At 43.2% G+C, this 19,062-nt stretch overlaps 2 protein-coding genes across 2 annotated transcripts; both read right to left on the bottom strand.

The window, feature by feature from the left end:
* Window positions 1–3,195: 3,195 nt before the first annotated feature.
* Window positions 3,196–3,867, bottom strand: LOC102557904 (mas-related G-protein coupled receptor member H-like). Its single transcript, XM_006278515.1, has one exon. The coding sequence runs from the start codon at window positions 3,865–3,867 to the stop codon at window positions 3,196–3,198; it is 672 nt and encodes a 223-aa protein (XP_006278577.1).
* A 7,959-nt stretch (window positions 3,868–11,826) lies between these two features.
* LOC102557686 (olfactory receptor-like protein OLF3) lies at window positions 11,827–12,783 on the bottom strand. The gene has a single exon (XM_006278514.1). It carries the CDS (start codon window positions 12,781–12,783, stop codon window positions 11,827–11,829), a length of 957 nt encoding a protein of 318 aa, XP_006278576.1.
* Window positions 12,784–19,062: the final 6,279 nt, after the last annotated feature.

Consider the following 19,062-nt stretch of genomic DNA (forward strand, 5'->3'; position numbering starts at 1 on the left):
TGAAGCATGAAAGAACATTTGCATCATAGATTGGAGTCCTTTGCATATGAAAGCTAAAATAAGGGAAAGATGTGGACAGCAGAGATGTGTTATTGAAGACTGTGTTTGAACTGGATTTGCAGAACTTTGTGTGCACTTACATAAGCCCCAGAGCTGGAACAACAACTGTGGGGAGAGGATTGCAGGGAGGCTGAAGGATTGAATTAACGGGCATAACTGAAACTAAGAGAAGCAAGAAAGCCTGTTTGGGTGTGGGGGTATCATCATTGCTAGGGGTGAGGAGGGGCTTCAGGTCAGCAGTGAGGGGCTCAGCAGAGCTGAGTGTGGGGAGCAGACTACAGCTGGTTAGTCCTGGGGTCATGTGTCAAGACTGAGGGACATTGGCAGAAATATGGAGAAGGGATCCCAAGGCAAAGACACCAGGGACATATCCACATAAGCAAGTATGTGTGCTTTGCAGCGCCTCAAAGGCTTTTGAAGGGCCACAAGATGCACCTTGCATGCATGATTTGGATATTCATGATGCATATTTGCAGCATGGGGCCAAATTTAAATACTGGGAATTCCTGGTATCAAGCAAAAGCACACCAAAAAAAGTGGTGCAGCACACTTGGAAGCAGCATGCACAACCCAAAACCAAAGCCTGGCTGGCCAGAGCCATACTCTGGCTGCTGGTCAGGTTCCATATGCCCAGACCACAACTGCTCCAGCTTTGGGAGGCCCCCAACCCAGATGCTGGCCCCAGACTCCCACACCCCACCCAGGGCAATTTGCTCCATGCCAAAACATACATGCAGGGGGTGTCCCTCAAAGGACAACTAGCGGTGGCAGAAATATTCACCACTGATATTTGTCCCCAGGGAAATGCGCATTCACACTTATCTGGACCATGCCCTAGGTAGGTAGCTATCATTTGGGATGTGATGGACATTGGCAGTGGTATGTGGGAAGCCCTAAAGTAGAAAACCATAGTGATGGTTATGCTATTTGCCATAGAAAGACAACAGCTGACATGTGTTCAGGATTTTGGCAGTCACATACAAGTCAGAATAGCTATCAGATATGCATCAGTCTGAATCAAGACCCCATTATTTATTTATTTGTTTAACATGTTTGATTTCTATGTTGCCTTCTCCATAAAAGGCTCAGAGTGGCTTACAATTAAAACAGCATAAGTCATAAAAAAAGATAAAATAGTAAATTATAATATAATTCCTTCCCCACCCCCATACCCCAAAACTTAACTTCACCTACTAAAAACCTGCTCAACTAAAAAAGGTCTTAAACCACTTTAAAAAGGTGTCCAGGGTCAGGGACTGGCAGGCCTCAGGGGAGAGGGCATTCCAAAGCTGAGAAGCAGCTATTGAGAATGACCCCCATGTATTTTCACCAATTTAATTACTGCAGAAATATAAACTCCAGCATACTATGAAGCAGCTGTCTTTCATCACATGAAAATTCAGTACCTTCTGAACCAGTGATAGATCAGGAAATGCCACCGCTGAGAATAGAATCTAACAGACTAAACTAAGGGGTTCAAAATGTTCCTACCCCCCAGTAAGGGAATGTAGGGGGGCAGCAGTGGGGCTGTGAGACTAATCATAAACTCAGGGCTAGGATCTCAGAGCTTCTCAGTTCCGATCCCAGCTTGGACATTGATGCATTGCTTGGTCTTGGGGAATTCCCTCTATATTCCTCTTTGTTTCCTGTTTGCAAAGGTAAGATAAAATACTTTACTTGTGGGGTCATCTTGAAAATGAATGCACACAGACTTTTGTAAACAGATGTGCCGTCTTCCAGCAGGGTCTGAATGCCACCAATAGTGCTATCACAGAAGTTTATATCCAGGAAACAATCTGTTGGCAAGAATTATCTGTAAACCCACACTGCCCCCTTTGACTCTTATCTAACCTCCAGATCTAAAATTTACACCTGTGTGAAACCAGGCATCTGTATCTGTGTGACACCACACCTGTCTCTTCACTGCCTGGTGCTTTTTAATCGTAATAACACATGTATTCATCTTTCTCTAGAAGTGTATTCCATTGGTCCAGGAGTCATAATTTCTACCCTTATCTTTTCCAAAGTTCTGAGTAAGTCACTTAATTCCATGTGCCTCAGTTTCCCCTCTCATTTCTTATGAATTTAGATATTCTAAGATAAAAGAAGAACTCTCTCTCTCACTCTGTCTATCCACAATAGATGCCAATCTTTGACAGGACATCTATTTACTACTGTAATTGCAAATACAAAGTAATGTAAATGCATATTGATATGTAAGAGTCTGCTGCTATGTCCCACATCCTCAAAGGAATCATGACAGAGTTATTTCTTTGGCTAAATCTGGGCACATACAGTACATCTAAAGAAGTGGTTTCTACCAGAGGAGATCAATCCATGATACAAGAAGTAAACCTGGAGGGAATGCTAAGGGATAGACTCAAGGCTGGATTAATTCTTTAGTGGACCCTAGGAAAACAAACTCATGGGGCCCAGGCCAACCAAGACCCCACTCTTACCCCATCACTTGGAACCACCTATAGGAGCCGTGGTGGCAGCAAGGCCAGCAGAAGGGAGGGGAAGGGAAGGAAAGGGAGGTGGACAGGATCATTTGTGCCACTACCGTGGAGGGAAGGACCAGACCCCCCTGCAGCTCAGGGCCCTAAACACATGCCTAGTTTGCCTATGTGTTAATCCAGCCCTAGTTAGGCTTTGCTTCCTGCCTGAGGAAAGTGAAAACAAAATTGTTCTGGAAGTGGCAGGCACATCCTCAAACGGAAAGGAGTTTCATCTGTACTTTGTGGCTCCAATAAATAGCAGTTCTGTTGTTACCAAGATCGTGCATGCGTCCAGATTCCTGGGACTCACTCCGCTGGTACTAAGCCATAAAAGAGGAAACCACAAGGCTATGCAGCTCTGTTCATGAGAAGTGAAATCAGCATACCCAGGAGAAGGAAAAAATAGCATGTCTTTAACGATGAGGATGATGTGTGGGAGGGAACCTGCAGCATACTTTACTGTTTGTACAGTTCTCTTGTTTTCTCCTTGTCGTATCTCCAGCCTGAATAATTCACCGGTCTTGTGGAAAGCACCAACATGGCTCTGGAAGACCTTCTTCTTTACCTCCCAGCAGTTAATGCCATCTACAAACATCAGGTTGTAGATCCCTTTGCCATGCAAAGACTTTGACCTCTATTATGCCTGGGTTTGGGTCAGTGTCTGCTCTGTGTCCATGGTAGGTGTGTCCCTTTCCTCTCCTGGATCAGTCTCTTCCTGAAATATCCTTTCAAAAACCTCTTTGAGGGGTTGCATTATATGTTTCTTCCCATGATTTCCAACTAAAAAGTAGAGAATGGGGTTCATGCTGCTGTTCACGGAGGCAAGCAGGATCACCAAGGAAATGACCAACTGGGGCATTACCATACATCTTAGAAATGACAACATGACAGTGATCCTCAGTGGAAGAGCAAATATAAGGAAAAAGAGAATGTTTAACCAGATGATCACATAGAGCTTGCTTGGCTGGCATTGTAATGAGGTACACCAGATCTTAATAAATAAGGTCAGGCTGGACAGCACCATGAGTGGTGTGAAAATGAGGATATTGATGATAAAGTTGAATATGGTAATTTTAATACAGCCCTTCTCATAGGTACAGAAATAGACCTCCAGTCCAATCACCAGTAGAGAGAGCAACCACAGCAGAACAGACACAATGGTAGATAAGTGCCGTGGCTGCTGACATCGGTACCAGATGGGGAACATGACAGACAGACACCTCTGAATGCTGATGGCTGTCAAGAAGTACAGGTCAGTGTTGTTTATGAGAGACATAACCCACAGGATCTTCTCCATGACATCAAACATTCCCATAAAGTGTGTATAAAAACATAAGATGATAAGAATCAGGAAAGTGGTCATGAAGAGCAGGAAACTGAAGTCTGTGATGGCCAGGTTCAGAACATAGACAGTGAAAGGGGTCCTTTTGAGGCAGAAGGTGAGAAACCAGAGAACTATTCCATTCCCAACCAGCCCGAACAGGCAGATAAATAGACATAAAGAACTGATCACAACTACTGGAGTGAAAGACTGCTCCTGTTGTTCAGGAAGCCCTGTATGATTATAATGACTGGAATTAGATAAATTGCAGTAATTCAGGCTTATCTCTCCTGGCCATAAAGATGACATGATTAGCTCAAGTCATAATAAAACTTCAAATGTGGCATGCCACTCTCCTTTTCTCTTTTTATCTCCCTCTGTAGAAACACCTATTAGGAAAGATAAGAAGAAAAAGTTATTAGTTGTTACATCCAGGACATTATGAGGATTCAGGTTTTACAGGAATCATAGCCCCTCTCTCCATGAGCTGGCATAACAAGATCATGAATTGCATTTCATGGAAATACAACGATGGATAAAAATAAATAGAGGTTAGAGGATTTTTGGTGCAGGTAGTGATCTGTTTGATCTTCCTTGTTGGAAACTTTAGGTCATAAGAGAAAGTGAATTTTAGAGACTTCAGCCCTAAAATTAGAATGGGAGTGAGGTGGTAGAGCTGTCATAGGGTGCCCAGGACATGTTCAGGTATTCTAAGCCAGTTTTCAGAAGCCCCAAGAGAAGGAAGAGCAGAGCTCCAGGGTTGGAATAATAGGCAGTGTACTGTGGGTTGAGACTGAAGAGAAATGGCAATGTGTAGGGGGTGTACGGGGGTGCATGTGCACCCCCTGAAAGCGTTGGTGCTCCACTTGAGTGAGCACTCTCAGCTTAGGCAACGGGCAGGGGACACCTCCTCCACACCCCTGCGCTGCCAACACTGCCATGGCTGCCTGAGGATGATCACCACTTGGCCTACCCTCACCGCCAGTGCCTGCGTCACTGCCTGCAGGTGGTCTCTGTGCCTCCCCAGCCTCAGAAGGCATGTGTTGCCTATGGCAAGGAGCACACATTGGAGTTTACCGGGCTCTACAATTCAGGATGGAGGGGTGTCAGCAGGATGCTGTATGTATTTCAGGATTGAGTGGCACTGACAGGGCTATGTTTGTATGGAGAGCCCAGGGTTAAAATAGCTAAGAGTTGTTGTCAGGGCTGAGGCATTTCAGCACAGCTGAAGGGAGAGAAGAACATATAAAAAACATCAAATAGCTTAAAAGATAGTAAATTTCACCCAGCCGACACTCACCTTCCTTCTGGTGTTCAAACGGCAGTTTTGAAGCAGCTGTGTTGGAGCAAGATCTACTGGAGAAACTCCTTATCTGTCACTTTTTAAAATCAATTGTTCTATGCAGAGCTTACTTCTTGAAAGTGTTGTGATCTAACAGTTGTTCTTACAAGATTTAGGATTCATCTGTAAATTCCTGTGCCATCGCCCATACTCAGTACAGCACTCAATTCTGCCTGAAAAATGTTGTATTCACAAGACAGCATCAGACTGGCTAGTTTATCTTCACAATCCTGGTCCTCATCAACATTTTTCTTAAGATCTGTAGCTAGGTTCTTTCTTCTTTTAGCAAAGATAAGTGACCAAACAATTTTCCCAAAGGGATAGAGAACTTGTCAACAAATCAAGCCCCCAAAATAGAGTAAAAGCCAGGAATTTCTGATTAAATAGAGGAAACTCATAACCAGCAGGAGAGCTTCTGACCTGGGAAACTACCAGGTAGTCTCTCACCTCTAATTCCTGAACAAGTAAAGTCTGAACCCAGCAAAGATCCACCTACTGTTCCACCCATCCCCTGCCAACATCATGGATCCCTCCCACTCAGTGATAGAGCACAGAGAGGGTATTGTTCAAATTGAAAGGATACTTTGATCAAATCCTATTTTGTGTATAACTACACCTATGTACATTTGGATATCTTAGTGCTACTTACACATCCAAAAATAAATTCACTTGGGCAGATTTTAGATCTTATTTCTACCTGGGCAGTTCCACATGTCCTTATGAGCATACCTGCATCTCCTACTTCCCAGCAAAGTGCTCTAACCCCAGATCTCTGGATAGACGTTGCCTAGAGAACCCTCCAACCCTTTGGAAGTAGTCTATGCAGCATCCAGGAAGGTAAGATACAGAGGCCAGAAAAAGAGCAAATCAGCAGGAATGTGGCTTAGTGGGATAGATGTTGCACTAACATGCAGGGAACCTAGGTTCTGGATCCTGCACTGTAATGAGCAGAAGAACTGATATCTACAGCTGTCTATCAATTTTATCCAATGCCTCCTGTGCTTGGAAGAAGGACAGTAACAGAGAAGAGGCAGATTAAGAGACCTAGGGAAATGGCTGGAGGATGTTGCAATGTCACAGCCACTGCCACTGTCTCTGCCTCTGCTTGTACCTGTGAGGTTTTTCTCTAGGAAGAACTGCTCACCATCAAAGCTTCCACCCAGGTCTCAGTTTGGTGCTGTTGAGACTGTGGCTTGCAGGTTCCTTCTGGTGACGGGCAGGTTGGGGAGTGTCTGCAGTATGACCAGTGGCTGGGGAACACCCTTCTCAACAACACAGTGGCTGAAATGGATCTTGGAGTCATTGTTGACTCCAGGATGGACATGAACCACCAGTGCTAGGCAGTGGTCAGATGCATCACAAGCAGATCCAGGGAGGTGATCCTTCCCCTGTATGCGGTGCTTGTCAGGCCGCAGTTGGAGTACTGTGTCCAGTTCTGGGCGCCACACTTCAAGAGGGATGTGGACAAAATTGAGAGCATCTAGAGGAGGACCACTCACATGATCAGGGGGCATCAGGCCAGGCCCTACAAAGATAGTCTAAAGGACCTGAATCTATTCAGCCTCCACAAGAGAAGGCTGAGAGGGCATCTGGTAGCCATCTATAAACTCACCAGGGGTGACCAGCGGAAAATAGGTGAGGCTCTGTTCCCCTGGGCACCACCTGGGATAACAAGGAATAAGGGCCACAAATTGATTGAGAGTAGGTTCAGGCTTGATATCAGGAGGCATTACTTTACAGTTAGGGCTGCCAGGCTCTGGAATGGGCTCCCAAGGGAGGTGGTGCTCTCCCCTACCTTGGGGGTCTTCAAGAGGAGGTTGGATAGATATCTGGATGGGGTATTATGATCCCAGCACTCGTTCTTGCCTGGGGCAGGGGGTCAGACTAGATGATCTGTTCAGGTCCCTTCCAACCCAAGAAACTATGAAACTATAAGATGTGTTGAGAGATAAAGAACTAGGCAGGTTGAGGAAAGAAAGCTACATATCTTAAGGGAAAAGCCAAACCAGGTGATGTTGAGAAAGAAATAACATAGGGAGAACAGCAGACAAATGGAAATAAATATTAACATCCATCAATGACTCACCTGCCTTGTGACCACTGATGGAGCATAACAGCTGGGCAAACATATTATCTCATGCTTTGAAACTAATACTCCATTTAGGTTCCTCTTTTTGATAGTTTTATGAGCTGAGCAATTACTTTCAGTTGTGGTTCAACGATTGACACTTTAATTATTATTTCATGTTTGTCAACCATTCCCTGCCAAACCATAAGAGAAATACCCTCCCTACTATAAACATTATCAGGCAATTTAGACCAGTAGTATTCTTTATAGTAAAACAAACAATCAAACAAACAAAAACCAGTAAGTCTTTTAACTTGGGGTTTAGTTCTGAACAAGAACATTTTTATGGCTGTTTAAATTTTGCTGAGCTAAAATAGACCTCCATTTTTTAAGTCTCCCAATTTATTTTTTTCCTTCCAATTCTGTCCACAATTAAAAATACTCAAAACAAAAAAAAAAGGATAATTGAAAATGAAAGACATATAAAATAGTCTCCAACATATTTTAAAGGACAGTCAAAAAATAGGAAGAGATGAATGAAAATGTGAGGGAAATATGGTGTGGATGGAAACAAAGTTTTAAAAAGAACAAAAGAACAAGGATGGGATGGGGGTAAAAAGGGGGAAATCATGAAAGAAGGAAATAGAAAGGGAAAAATTACTCTTAAAATAGAAAAAAAACAAAACAAACCATACAGGCCATAGAGTAGGTTATTTTCATATTTAATATCAGAAAAAACAATCTGTAGTGAATTTTGATGTAGCAATCAGTCCCACTTCCTTTTTAATTAAAAGAGCCCTTTATATTTAAACATTTTGGACATTTAGTTTCAGTTTTGACTTTTAATCTATGAATTTTATATGCACAGTAATGTGGCTGAGAACTGTGCTGCTTGCAGTAATCTTTAGTGGTGACGGGAACTGTGCACCACACAGCTTTCTGGAGTGATAAAATGGACCTTCACTCCAGAGGCCACATGTCATCCTCAGCCTGACCTAAAACACACAAAATGCTACATCAAATATGAAGTTCATAGAAGGCCTGTAATCTCTTCTTGAGTTTGTCTTTTACTGTGGATATAGCTCCCTTTCTTTACTTTGACTCAGTTCGAATGGGTTCTTAAAGCACAAAAAATGTTTTCCATCTCAGGATATAGTAACGTGTCAAAGACAGGACTAAAAGAGTTGTGCTAAATAAATAAACAAACAGTAAAGTGTAGAAAAAGATTCACAAGGTTACATTATGGGGAAAAAAAATTCATCTCTCTCTCTCTCTCTCTCTCTCTCTATATATATCTATTTATCTATCCATATTTAAGTTAGAGCTTAACAAATTTATGGCAGAGTGCTATAGCAGGGAATCACATTTGATAAACAAGAAGGTCCATTCCAATGAAGCATGTCATGTTCCTAAATAGAAGGTCATCTAGTCATTACCATAACAAGGTGGATCCCTTTAACTGCATGGACCACCATCACTGAAAGAATAGGTGTTTTTTCACAGCTTTGAGTACCAAGCTTCGAATAGCACCAAGCTATTCAAGTAAGGGATGAGTTGAAAAAAATATGAAAAGTGTTGATTAAGTGTTTCTGATATGCTCAAATTCTACAGTAATAGAAGTGAGTAGGTACCTGAGTAGTTACATGTTAATACTTACTGTGATTTAAATACAGATTGTAGTACTGCACCAGAATCTTGAACTGGCTCTCATGCAGTCACAGGGTTGAGACTGAAAATCAGCTGATTTTTGGTTCCAGCCCTTGAATTGTATCAGAGCCAGTTGGAGACATCCATGTAGTCCAGGCTGGGACTTCTTTGGTGTAATGATTTTTTTTTTTTTTTTTTTATGTAATGAGGGAAGAGATTTCAGTTGTGTCCAGTACAGTTAAAAAACCTACATCCCCAACAATGAAAAATATACAACTGTAGGTGGGTGCTGAGCTAGGGTTTCCCTCCCTCCTCCACCATCATGCCACTTCCGTTGGGGAAGGGTGCCATCCTTCCCCCACCCCTGGCCCCCATCTCTACCTTCTGTGCCATCCCAGAACTACAGGTGGTGTGGGCTGTGAGTTCAGAGCAAAAGCTGATGGATGACACTCACAGCTATTGGAGGATCAGGAGTGATGGAACTGAGATCCAAGCTTTCTTGAACTGCTCCAAGCACTTCAGCAGACTTGACAACCAGCTCCAACCATTGGCTGCCCACATGTGATACCCTGCCAAAGACAGCCACCAGTGTTTCCATGTTAGCTTCCTGCTTTTGCCAGATTTCTAATTTTTTTCCTAGACTTTCTCATGTCAGGCATCTTTTGCCTGTGCCCTGGATTCAGCAGTGGACATTAGAGACTGCAGCATCTCATTTTTAGGCTGCCTTGGATTTCTACGGTGATCTTGCATTTACTCAGCTCCCAACTGGATGATTGTGTGACTGGCCATGGTCCAGCACCAGACACAGGCTGAGATGTGTCCTGACGCTTTCAGATCTCAGGGAAGCAAATGTGAAAGCTGCAGTTTTAAACTTGGCGCCAAAGATGAGCACAGCATTTAAAACTGTGGCTTTCACTTCCCTGCTGCTGAGGATCCCGGGGCCGGGGCACCAAATTGGTAGGGGCCTCTGGGCTTGCGAATTAATCCACCTGTGCCTATTGGACATCTAAAGGCACAAAGAAGTGCAGCTCACCTCTCCCCATTGTTACTTATGAACCTTTGCCAGAAGCACCATGAGTTATAGCAATCCCCTGGACCCAATAGAAGTTTGCTGTTAGGAAATCCAGCTGCTGTTTAGAGCAGCTGTGATCCTGAAGATGCTCTGACCTAGCAATGCCCCTCCCACCTCCCAGCCTCAGTGCTGTTTTCAGAATGGAGGGGGGAAAGGGAGTGGAGGGAGCTCATTCTGGGGGTTCCCCAGCTGGTGCTGGAGGGTGGGATGGGTGGAGTGAAGCCCCCCCTTAGGGGGGTCTCCAATACACCCACCCCACCATCCAGTGCTGGCTGAAGAAAACCCAGTCTGAACTGCCTCTGCTGCCTTTCCCCATTCCCATTCTGAAAACAGGGCCAGGGCTGGGAGGCGGTGCAAACACAAATAACTGAAGGCTCTCCAATTTTTGCAGGGTCAGTCCCTTTTAAAGTGCTCTGCACCCATGCACTTCTGTTTGGTCATGGCTCTAAAGCAGTTTCAGGGGCCAGAGTGGGCAAAAATTGTCACTTCTGACTGTACCTTAAGTGAATTTAGGCATCTATGGGCACATCTACATGTACTATTAATGTGAATCAATAAACTCTGGCACATATTGCACTGGAGTTTATTGCTCCTGGGTACAGCACTTACACATGTACCTGGAACCGCAGCTGGGAGGGGGCCTGGGGCATCAGCCTGCCAGCCCCGGGCTGCTCTGACCCAGTGCAACATCCTGCAAAGGGGAAACAAGGGGTGCTCCAATGTGGGGCTAGCCAGAAGGCAGCCCCCACACTGATGCACTCTCATTCCCCAGACAGCTGGGGCAGCATCTACACATGCATGCTGCACAGTAAATAATACTGCCACATTTTTTTACAAGTATTAACCTGCAATGGAATTAATCAGTTTCCTGCAGTCTAATAGGGCCACACACGCTGATGCAGAGACTTTACTGCAGAGCTAATTAGGCAGCTCCACAGTAAATGTCTCATATAGATGCCACCTACCTCGCCTGCTGTGTGATGCTATTTCACTCTGCTCAAGTCCCTGAGAATCCAGTAATGCATTTACTTTTTTAAAGTCTGTGCATCATTCTTTGATGCTTAAGATGAGTCATAAAATAGCAGTGAGAATAGAGAGGATCCACCCACCTTTGAAATTAACAGTGTTTGAGGAACTCAAGCAGGATAGAATACAATAGTATTTAGGTGCCAAAGTCCACTTGTACCCTTATTAGGTAGGCTACAATATGGCCCCGACTATACATTTTATTCTTCCCTTAAAAGTACAGAAAATTCTATGTTTACTATAAACACTGTTGATGACTGGTTATCCACATTGAAGGGGGGAGGGGCCGGGCAGGACTTAGAGAGAAAGCAAATAGCAGTATTGTTAAAGTAAAACTTCAATCACTATTCTTATTATGACCTGAATCAAGAAAATAGCAGTATTGTTAAAGTAAAACTTCAATCACTATTCTTATTATGACCTGAATCAAGAAAATAGCAGTATTGTTAAAGTAAAACTTCAATCACTATTCTTACTATGACCTGAATTAAGAAAAAGGCAGAGAGACATCAGAAGGCTTGATGGAAGAGGCATCTCCAAATGGTCTCTAAATAAAAATGGAAGTCAGCGAGGAAGAGATGGATCTCAACTATGGAACTGAGCTCTGGCTTCAACTTCTAAGTTCACTGAAGTTTGCAGGTATAAGGATGCATGATTTTGATAATACCCTTTGCCAAACAGGAGCCGATTTCCTGCCCTGTCGAGCAGCCGCAGTAAGTGTAGTCAGTCAAACACAGCCTCCCTTGTGTCTGAGAATCAGGCTACAACAGAGGTGAGTCTGAAAGTCCTCTATCAATGATGGCTTGTGTGCTTATTTAAGAGGCTCTTCCTTCCCATTGCTTTTATCAGAGCACCTTTCACCTCCTGGTTCCTTAGGCTGTATATCAGGGGGTTGAGCATAGGGGTGACCACACAGTAGAACAGTGAAATCATCTTGCCTTGCTGGGGTGAGTAGTAGGACCTGGGTCGCAAGTAGGCAAAGATGGCTGTCCCATAGCACAAAGTGACCACTGTCAGATGTGCCGTGCAAGTGGAGAAGGCCTTCCGGCGTCCTTCTGCAGTGCGGATCTGCAGGATGGCAGAGAGGATGTGGATGTAGGACACCATCACCAGGAAGAATGGGATGAGTAGGATAAGGACACCAGCTACCAGCATGGTAACATCATTGACAGAGGAGTTGGGGCAGGTCAGCTGCTGCACTGTTAGGATCTCACATCCAAAATGGTTAATGGCATTGATGCCACAGAAAGGCAATTGCAAGGTGAATGCAGTCTGTACCACAGCATTCAGGGACCCACTGAGCCAGGACCCTGCTGCCATCCAAGCACACAGGTGATTACTCATAATGTTGGCATACCGCAGTGGATGGCAAATGGCCACGTATCGGTCATATGCCATGACGGCCAGCAGGATGAACTCTACCCCACCCAAGAAGAGGGAAATAAACATTTGCAACACACAGCCTGCAAAGGAGATAGTTTTGTGCTCCACCAAGAAGCTGGCCAGCATTTGTGGGATGATGGTGGTTGTGTAGCAAATATCCAGGAAGGCCAGGTGGCTCAGAAAGTAATACATGGGTGTGTGCAGGTGTGAGTCTATTATTATCACTGTTACAATAGCCAGATTCCCAGCCAGAGTCACCAGGTACATGGTCAGGAAGAGAACAAACATATCCTCCTGGATGCCTCGTTGGTTGGACAAGCCCAACAGGATAAATTCAGATTCCCAGGTTTTGTTCCCTTGCTCCATGCTTTATTTACATTGATGTTTCAACTATAGGGATGGGAATAAAGATTGAGAAATACTTTGAAATCAAATAATGGCTTCAGTTAGCCATAAGTTTGAAATGCATGCCTGAAAGAGTTGTCCCAACATTTCTGATCTTTTACTAAAAGACATGCATTATTTGTAAATGATTACTTCCTATGCAACATGTGAAGCCTTTCCCCTCCCCTTCAGTGAATTATAAATGGGCAATATTTTTTTGTGAATTTCAAAATTTGGACAAAGTTTCACAATTGGATAGAAACAGGAAAAAATACAAGAAAAATTCACATCTTTTCTTTGTTCCTCAGCTAGGTATACAATCCACTTAGAAACCTCCTTATTTCTTTGGTCATTTAAGTGGTTGGGGACAAGAGAAAAAAGCAAACATACTCTTCATCCTTTGTAATTATTCTTCTTTATAGATGCCAAATTATTTATCAGTTATACTAGTAGAACTTCAGTGATTTCAGCTGAGTTGCTCCTGAAAAAAGAGTAGATAATTCAATGTCAGTGCCTTAATTGTATTCTGAGTTCCATTGTTGCTCTAATTGCATTGACTGGCGTTCTTATACAGCCACTCCTCATATTTATTCACGTGAAAACAAAATCATGCTCCTTAAACCTAACTAGAATACCAGCCCAGATCCTCAGCTGGTATAAACAGAGTCCCATTGATTTCAGTGACTGAGAATTGAACCCTGGCATGAATTTTTAATGAGTGAATGTAGCATGCATAAATGAGTTTTCCTTTTTTAATCATTCAGCAATTTAGATTTCCAAAACACTTGACAAACAGGGGATCTAAATCTCAAGTACCCTGCATGTCAGGTATTCACATTAATACAGAAGATGAAAAGGACTACAATGCTAATATAACAGAAGTCAGACATCTCCAAACTCCCAACATATTGCTAATGAAACTTTCTAAATGTTCCTCATGGCAAGAAGATTTTTCTTTCCAAGCACATTTCTTCAGTCTAATCAGGAGAGCAAATGATGATGTTCCCTACAGTAATTTATTTGCTCAGTGAAACTCAATGACCACTAAGCAAATGGAAAGTTTTGAATTTTCAGTGGAGATACCCTCACCGTAGAGAGGAAAAAAACAAAGCCATGGGTTTGTTTCAACCAAACAGATTTAGATTAAAATCATGGAGACAGTAGGGTAGTGAAATAAGTTGCCCAGGAAATTATGGAATCTCCTTCATTGATGGTTTTCAGGTAGAGTCTGTAGGCATTTGCCTGGGATAGCATAGGAAAAATGGACACTGAATTTGTGCAAGGGGGCAGAATAGATAAATAACCTTTTGGTGCATCCAGATGAGCACAAAGGTGCAGGGGCATGAGTTTCCCATGGCACAAAAAACAGAAGCACATATTTGTGCCACTGTTTTTTGTTCCAAGGCATGCACCTGCACATGCACTCTGGTGTCAGGCAAAATGAGCTGGGTGGGGTAGGAGAGACTAGGCCCAGCACCTGTGCTGGCTCCAGCAGCTTTCCCTGGGATTCTGGGGGCCTCTCAGGACAGCAGTGGTGCTGAGTCAGCCACTCAGAGCCTGGCTAGCAGCTAGAGTGTGGCTCTGGCAGGCTAGACTTTGTTTTTGGGATCTCCTGGTGTAAAAACACCCCTTCGTGCTGCTAATTAGCAGTGCATTGAATGGGTGCATGTGCACTGCATGTGATATGCGGTGCCTCAAATGGATCTCCAGTGTTGCAAGCTACATGTGCGCACTCATTGGGACATGCCCGTGAGGTCTATGCGAACTCTATGGATATACCCTGACAAGCACGCACATGCAGTTTATGGCACTGCACATGTGCACCCATTCACTGCGCTTCATATTAACATCAGAGACCAGAGTCCAGTGTAAAAAAAAAAACAACCCCCCCCCCCCCCCCCGAAAACCAATGCTAAAAAAAGTTGTTCAGTGAACTCAGGAGAAGCATGCACTGCCAGACACGGAGCCTGGTCAGCCAGCCAAGCTCTGGCTGCTGGCCAAGCACTGAACAGCCAGCTTAGTGCTGTTGCTGCCCTGGGAGGGCCACAGGACCCCAGGTAAGGCTTTTGCCTCCCCTCCCCTCCCCAGGTCATTTTGCCATGCACCAGAGCATGCATGCAGGAGTATGCCCTGGACCAAAAACCAGTGGCACAAACATGTTCTGCTGCTGTCTTTGGCCATGGGACACGTACATTTGTGCATGTGTGTGCTTGTTTGGACACAGCCTAGGATTCTGTAACTCTACAATATTTTGTCAGCCAAGATCTATACAGCCCCCAACTTTATATCTACATTACATCAAATTTACCATTATAGAAACAAAATGCAATAACTACATGGACATATTTCACATGAATCCCTTCTCTTTTGTGTTACCTTAGGGTGCTTGTACATGTGATGGGAGTTTAATCCCCAAGGTTTTATTCTGTGTACCCTAAATTGGAATCATGAGTTTTTAATTGATATGGTGAGTTTTTAAATGAAATGGTGAGTTTTTAATTGAAACTCACCTTTCAATCTTTCTGTTATGTTATAGTAAGGGGCCCAATCCTTTTTTTTTTTGTTTTTTTGGTCAGAACCAGAGCCTACTCATGGTTGCGGGGCAAGCTGCCGGTATGCTGAGCAGCCCCTGAGCTGTGTGTGGTGGTTGTGGGGGGGGGGGGGGAAGTGGGGGGGGAGTCCTTCCCTCCACTGCTGCAGCAGCCCATGGATGCTGCCCAGGTGGACTGCTAGTGAGTCAGGTGCTTCCCTAGCTCAGAGGCAACACCTGGCCCGATCCAATTGTTCCCCAAGGCCACCTGGGGAGCAGCTCCCATTCGGCTTTCAGCGGATGGACTCAGGGAAGAGTTGTATTGAGCCAGGTGCTGCCTCCAAATTGGGGCAGCACCCGACCTGCTAGCAACCTGCCTGGGAGGCCCCGGGGGTTGATGCCACTGCAAAGGAAAGGACCACCCCCCTCCAACTCAGGGGCTGTTCAGCCCACAGTAGCTCACCCCCTGGCTGCGGGAGAGGCGGGCAGGCTCCGCTGAAAAAAAACCCAATGGATTGGTCCCCTCACCACTTCTGCCTTCAACAGGTGCCTGCTAAAGGCAGAAGCATCAAGGGAACCAATCCTTTTTTTCTGCGGAGCCTGCCCAGCTCTCTTGCAGCCAGGGGGCAAGCTGACATTGGCATCATTGAAATTTGCAATACTGCAAACTAAGCTATATCCGGATGTAGTTTAGTTAGTAACAACGCAAAGTCATTTAAAACTCCCCAAAATTTTGCACGTGTACACTGCGCATTAAGCCAAACAAAGTGACATTTTTGTCATGTATACATGTTAATGGCATCACATGTACAAGCACACTTAGTTGTTAAAATTACTTGTGATAAAGAAGTACAAACATTCCAGAGAGGGCATCTTCTACAGATTTCCAGGTACCCCAACCATAAACTTATACTCCTCTAAGCCTAAATATTACATTTTTTGCAGTGTTCAGAGAAAACGAAAATCAAGTGCTTTGTTAAAACAGCTTAAGTGAAAACTGGCAATCTGAAAATCACTGCACTGACAGTCTGTGCTGGTGTTTGTTTGTGTGTTCTCAGCTAGTAAAAATGATCCTGAATTTTGAAAAGACTCATCTTTACTGTACAGTTTTTCTTCATCACATATTTGCTTCCTGATAATGTTTAGACCACATACAGAGGATTTTGTAATATATTTCTCAAAGCTTCTCTCTTTAATATTTCTTCCAAATCCTATTTAGAGCTGTAGTTAGACACCTTAGAACTCATCTATACTCTAATGCCATTTCCATTATATCAGCAGATCACCTTAGGGAAGATGCAGCTTATGCCAGCAAAAGGAACTCTTTTTATTACTATAATTCAATCACTTCCCCACACAATATATTCCCCAGCAGTCAAAGCTTTCTTTAGCAATGTTTTGTTAGAATTTTTATTTCAGCCTAGGATGGGATTTTAAAACATTCCTAACTGGAATAGCACTAATTAAAGAAAAGTAGTAGTATAAATCTAGCCTTGGAATCAAATCTGGAGATGGTATAAATCAGTATAACTTCATCATGAATCTTCCGTGGACTCAGTTTGACCGTGGAAAAGTTATTTCACTACCCCACACCTTAGCTTCCCCATTTGTACAATTAACCATGGGTCTCACTAGAACTGCAATTCTCAACCAAGGTGCCTAGGCACTCTACAGAGCAGCAAGATCTTTTGAATGGTGTTGCAGGAAGTGTGAGGAGAAAAGCAAGCTGTGTAGAAATAAGAAGATAAGGGCAGGATTAAGATTTTGTCTGGCCAGTCACTGGCTCCCACTGCCTTGCCTCTCTGAAAAGAGGTAAGCACTGTAATAAATAAATTAGGAAATGGGGTGCACCTAAATTCACAAAAGTTATGAAGGTATAGGTTGTAGTCGTGTTGGTCTAAGGACACAGGCAGACAAGGTTCTTTAGGTAAATCTGATATCTTTTATTAAACCAACTCAAATAGTTGGGGGAAAAAAATCTTTTTTGCAAGCTTTCAGGTATAAATACATCTTCACTGACTAGCTTCCTTGCATGCATACCAGCCTCTGGCTTCTTCACTGTTCATTCCATCCAGGAATAGCACTTCCCAACTGCAGATGCTTCCCCAGCTTGACAAAGGGTATTTATACCCGAAAGCTTGCAAAGAAGAATTTTTCCAACTATTTGAGTTGGTCTAATAAAAGATATCAGATTTACCCAAAGAACCTTGCCTCCAAAAGTTATGGAGACATTCCTTAAGTCTATAAAGTTTGAGAACCACAGCACTAGAGCCTAGGCAGTCCATTTTACTACCATGGTTAAAGAATACATCTCTGAAGCAACAGACTAAATAACTCCCATCCCCACTGAGGTGCAAGGCCTGGTAATGGACCCCAATGCCAAGTGTGCCCCCACATCAGTACAGAGCACAACATCACAGGACTGAATAAGGAGTACATCCAAGGTTCATTCCCCTGCAACTCTACCAACATCATATGCACCATCACCTGCTTACAATGCCCCTTGATTTCTACATTGAACAGACAAGGAAATCTCTGTGAATTAATGAACACCAATCTGACATCCGCTGCAGAAAAACACAGAGATCTCAAATTAGTATATCTGGAGCTGTAAGAAGGTTCCTTAATTACTCTGCAACCTTCTATAACATGGGAACAATAACATTTACCTGATGTACAGTCATGCTACATAGCTTAATTAACTTTCTCTTTGAAGTCATCAAATGAAAAATGTTACATTACTGCATATTATTAAAAGTTATTATTTTATTCATGGGTGTGGCACTTAGAAGACCACTTCTGGTCCATGGCCGTACACAAGCTAAACTTTATCCCACCGACAACTTTTACATCACGGAGAGAAATGATGTCCCCCAGACTTTTAAATTCAGGACAGCTACAATGACTTCAGTCAAATCACCTCTGATGTACTTCCATTTCCATGAATTAAGATGTCCTTGCATAGTGTTAATTTTAAATATAAGGAGGAGTAACATACATTTCATATAGGATAATCCTTTCTTTGGGCAAATAAGGAAAGGTAATAAATCAAGCTATTTCTCCTAGAGGTAAGGAGGAAGAGGTAGATTGTGATAAATATATATATGTGCTCTCACTAGATGGAATGAACAGTAAAGAAGTCAGAGGCTGGTATGCATGCAAGAAAGCTAGTCAGTGAAGATGTATTTATACCTAAAAGCTTGCAAAGAAGATTTTTTCCAAGTATTTGAGTTGGTTTAATAAATATATATATATATATAAACGGCTGGGGAGGTACAAACCTGCTATGAAAAATCCAGAGAGAGACAGACAGAGACAGAGACTGTTTACCTTTTCAGTAAAGAACCATGAAAATCTCACAAAGAGAGTAGTACTTAGCCATGTTAGACATGAGACAGAAAGCATGGCAGGCTGGCACCTTATTAGCTATTTGGGAAAGAAATTATGAATACCTTCAGCTTTGAAGCCTGTGACTTCACTTCCCCTTGTGCCACAATTTACACATTATAACATGCCATTCTAAACAATTATTAACTTTTTTAGTACCTCAGATATGTTTTCCCAAGAGTACAATTAATTTGTACCTAGTTGGCCCAGCATAGTTTTGAACTAATGTATACCTAGGGGATCAACTTTGGACCTTTAATGTCCTGTACAGATCGGTGGTGTTCTCCAGGTATCTCTGGTGAATAATGTGTACCCTAATGAAAGAAAATCAAGACCTTGATCAG

The sequence above is a fragment of the Alligator mississippiensis genome, chromosome 2 (assembly GCF_030867095.1).
Source record: "Alligator mississippiensis isolate rAllMis1 chromosome 2, rAllMis1, whole genome shotgun sequence".
Taxonomy (NCBI): Eukaryota; Metazoa; Chordata; order Crocodylia; family Alligatoridae; genus Alligator; species Alligator mississippiensis.

Coding starts and splice junctions, on each gene's coding strand:
- LOC102557904 (XM_006278515.1), bottom strand. CDS start 3,867: ATGTTTGATGTCATGGAGAAGATCCTGTGGGTTATGTCTCTCATAAAC.
- LOC102557686 (XM_006278514.1), bottom strand. CDS start 12,783: ATGGAGCAAGGGAACAAAACCTGGGAATCTGAATTTATCCTGTTGGGC.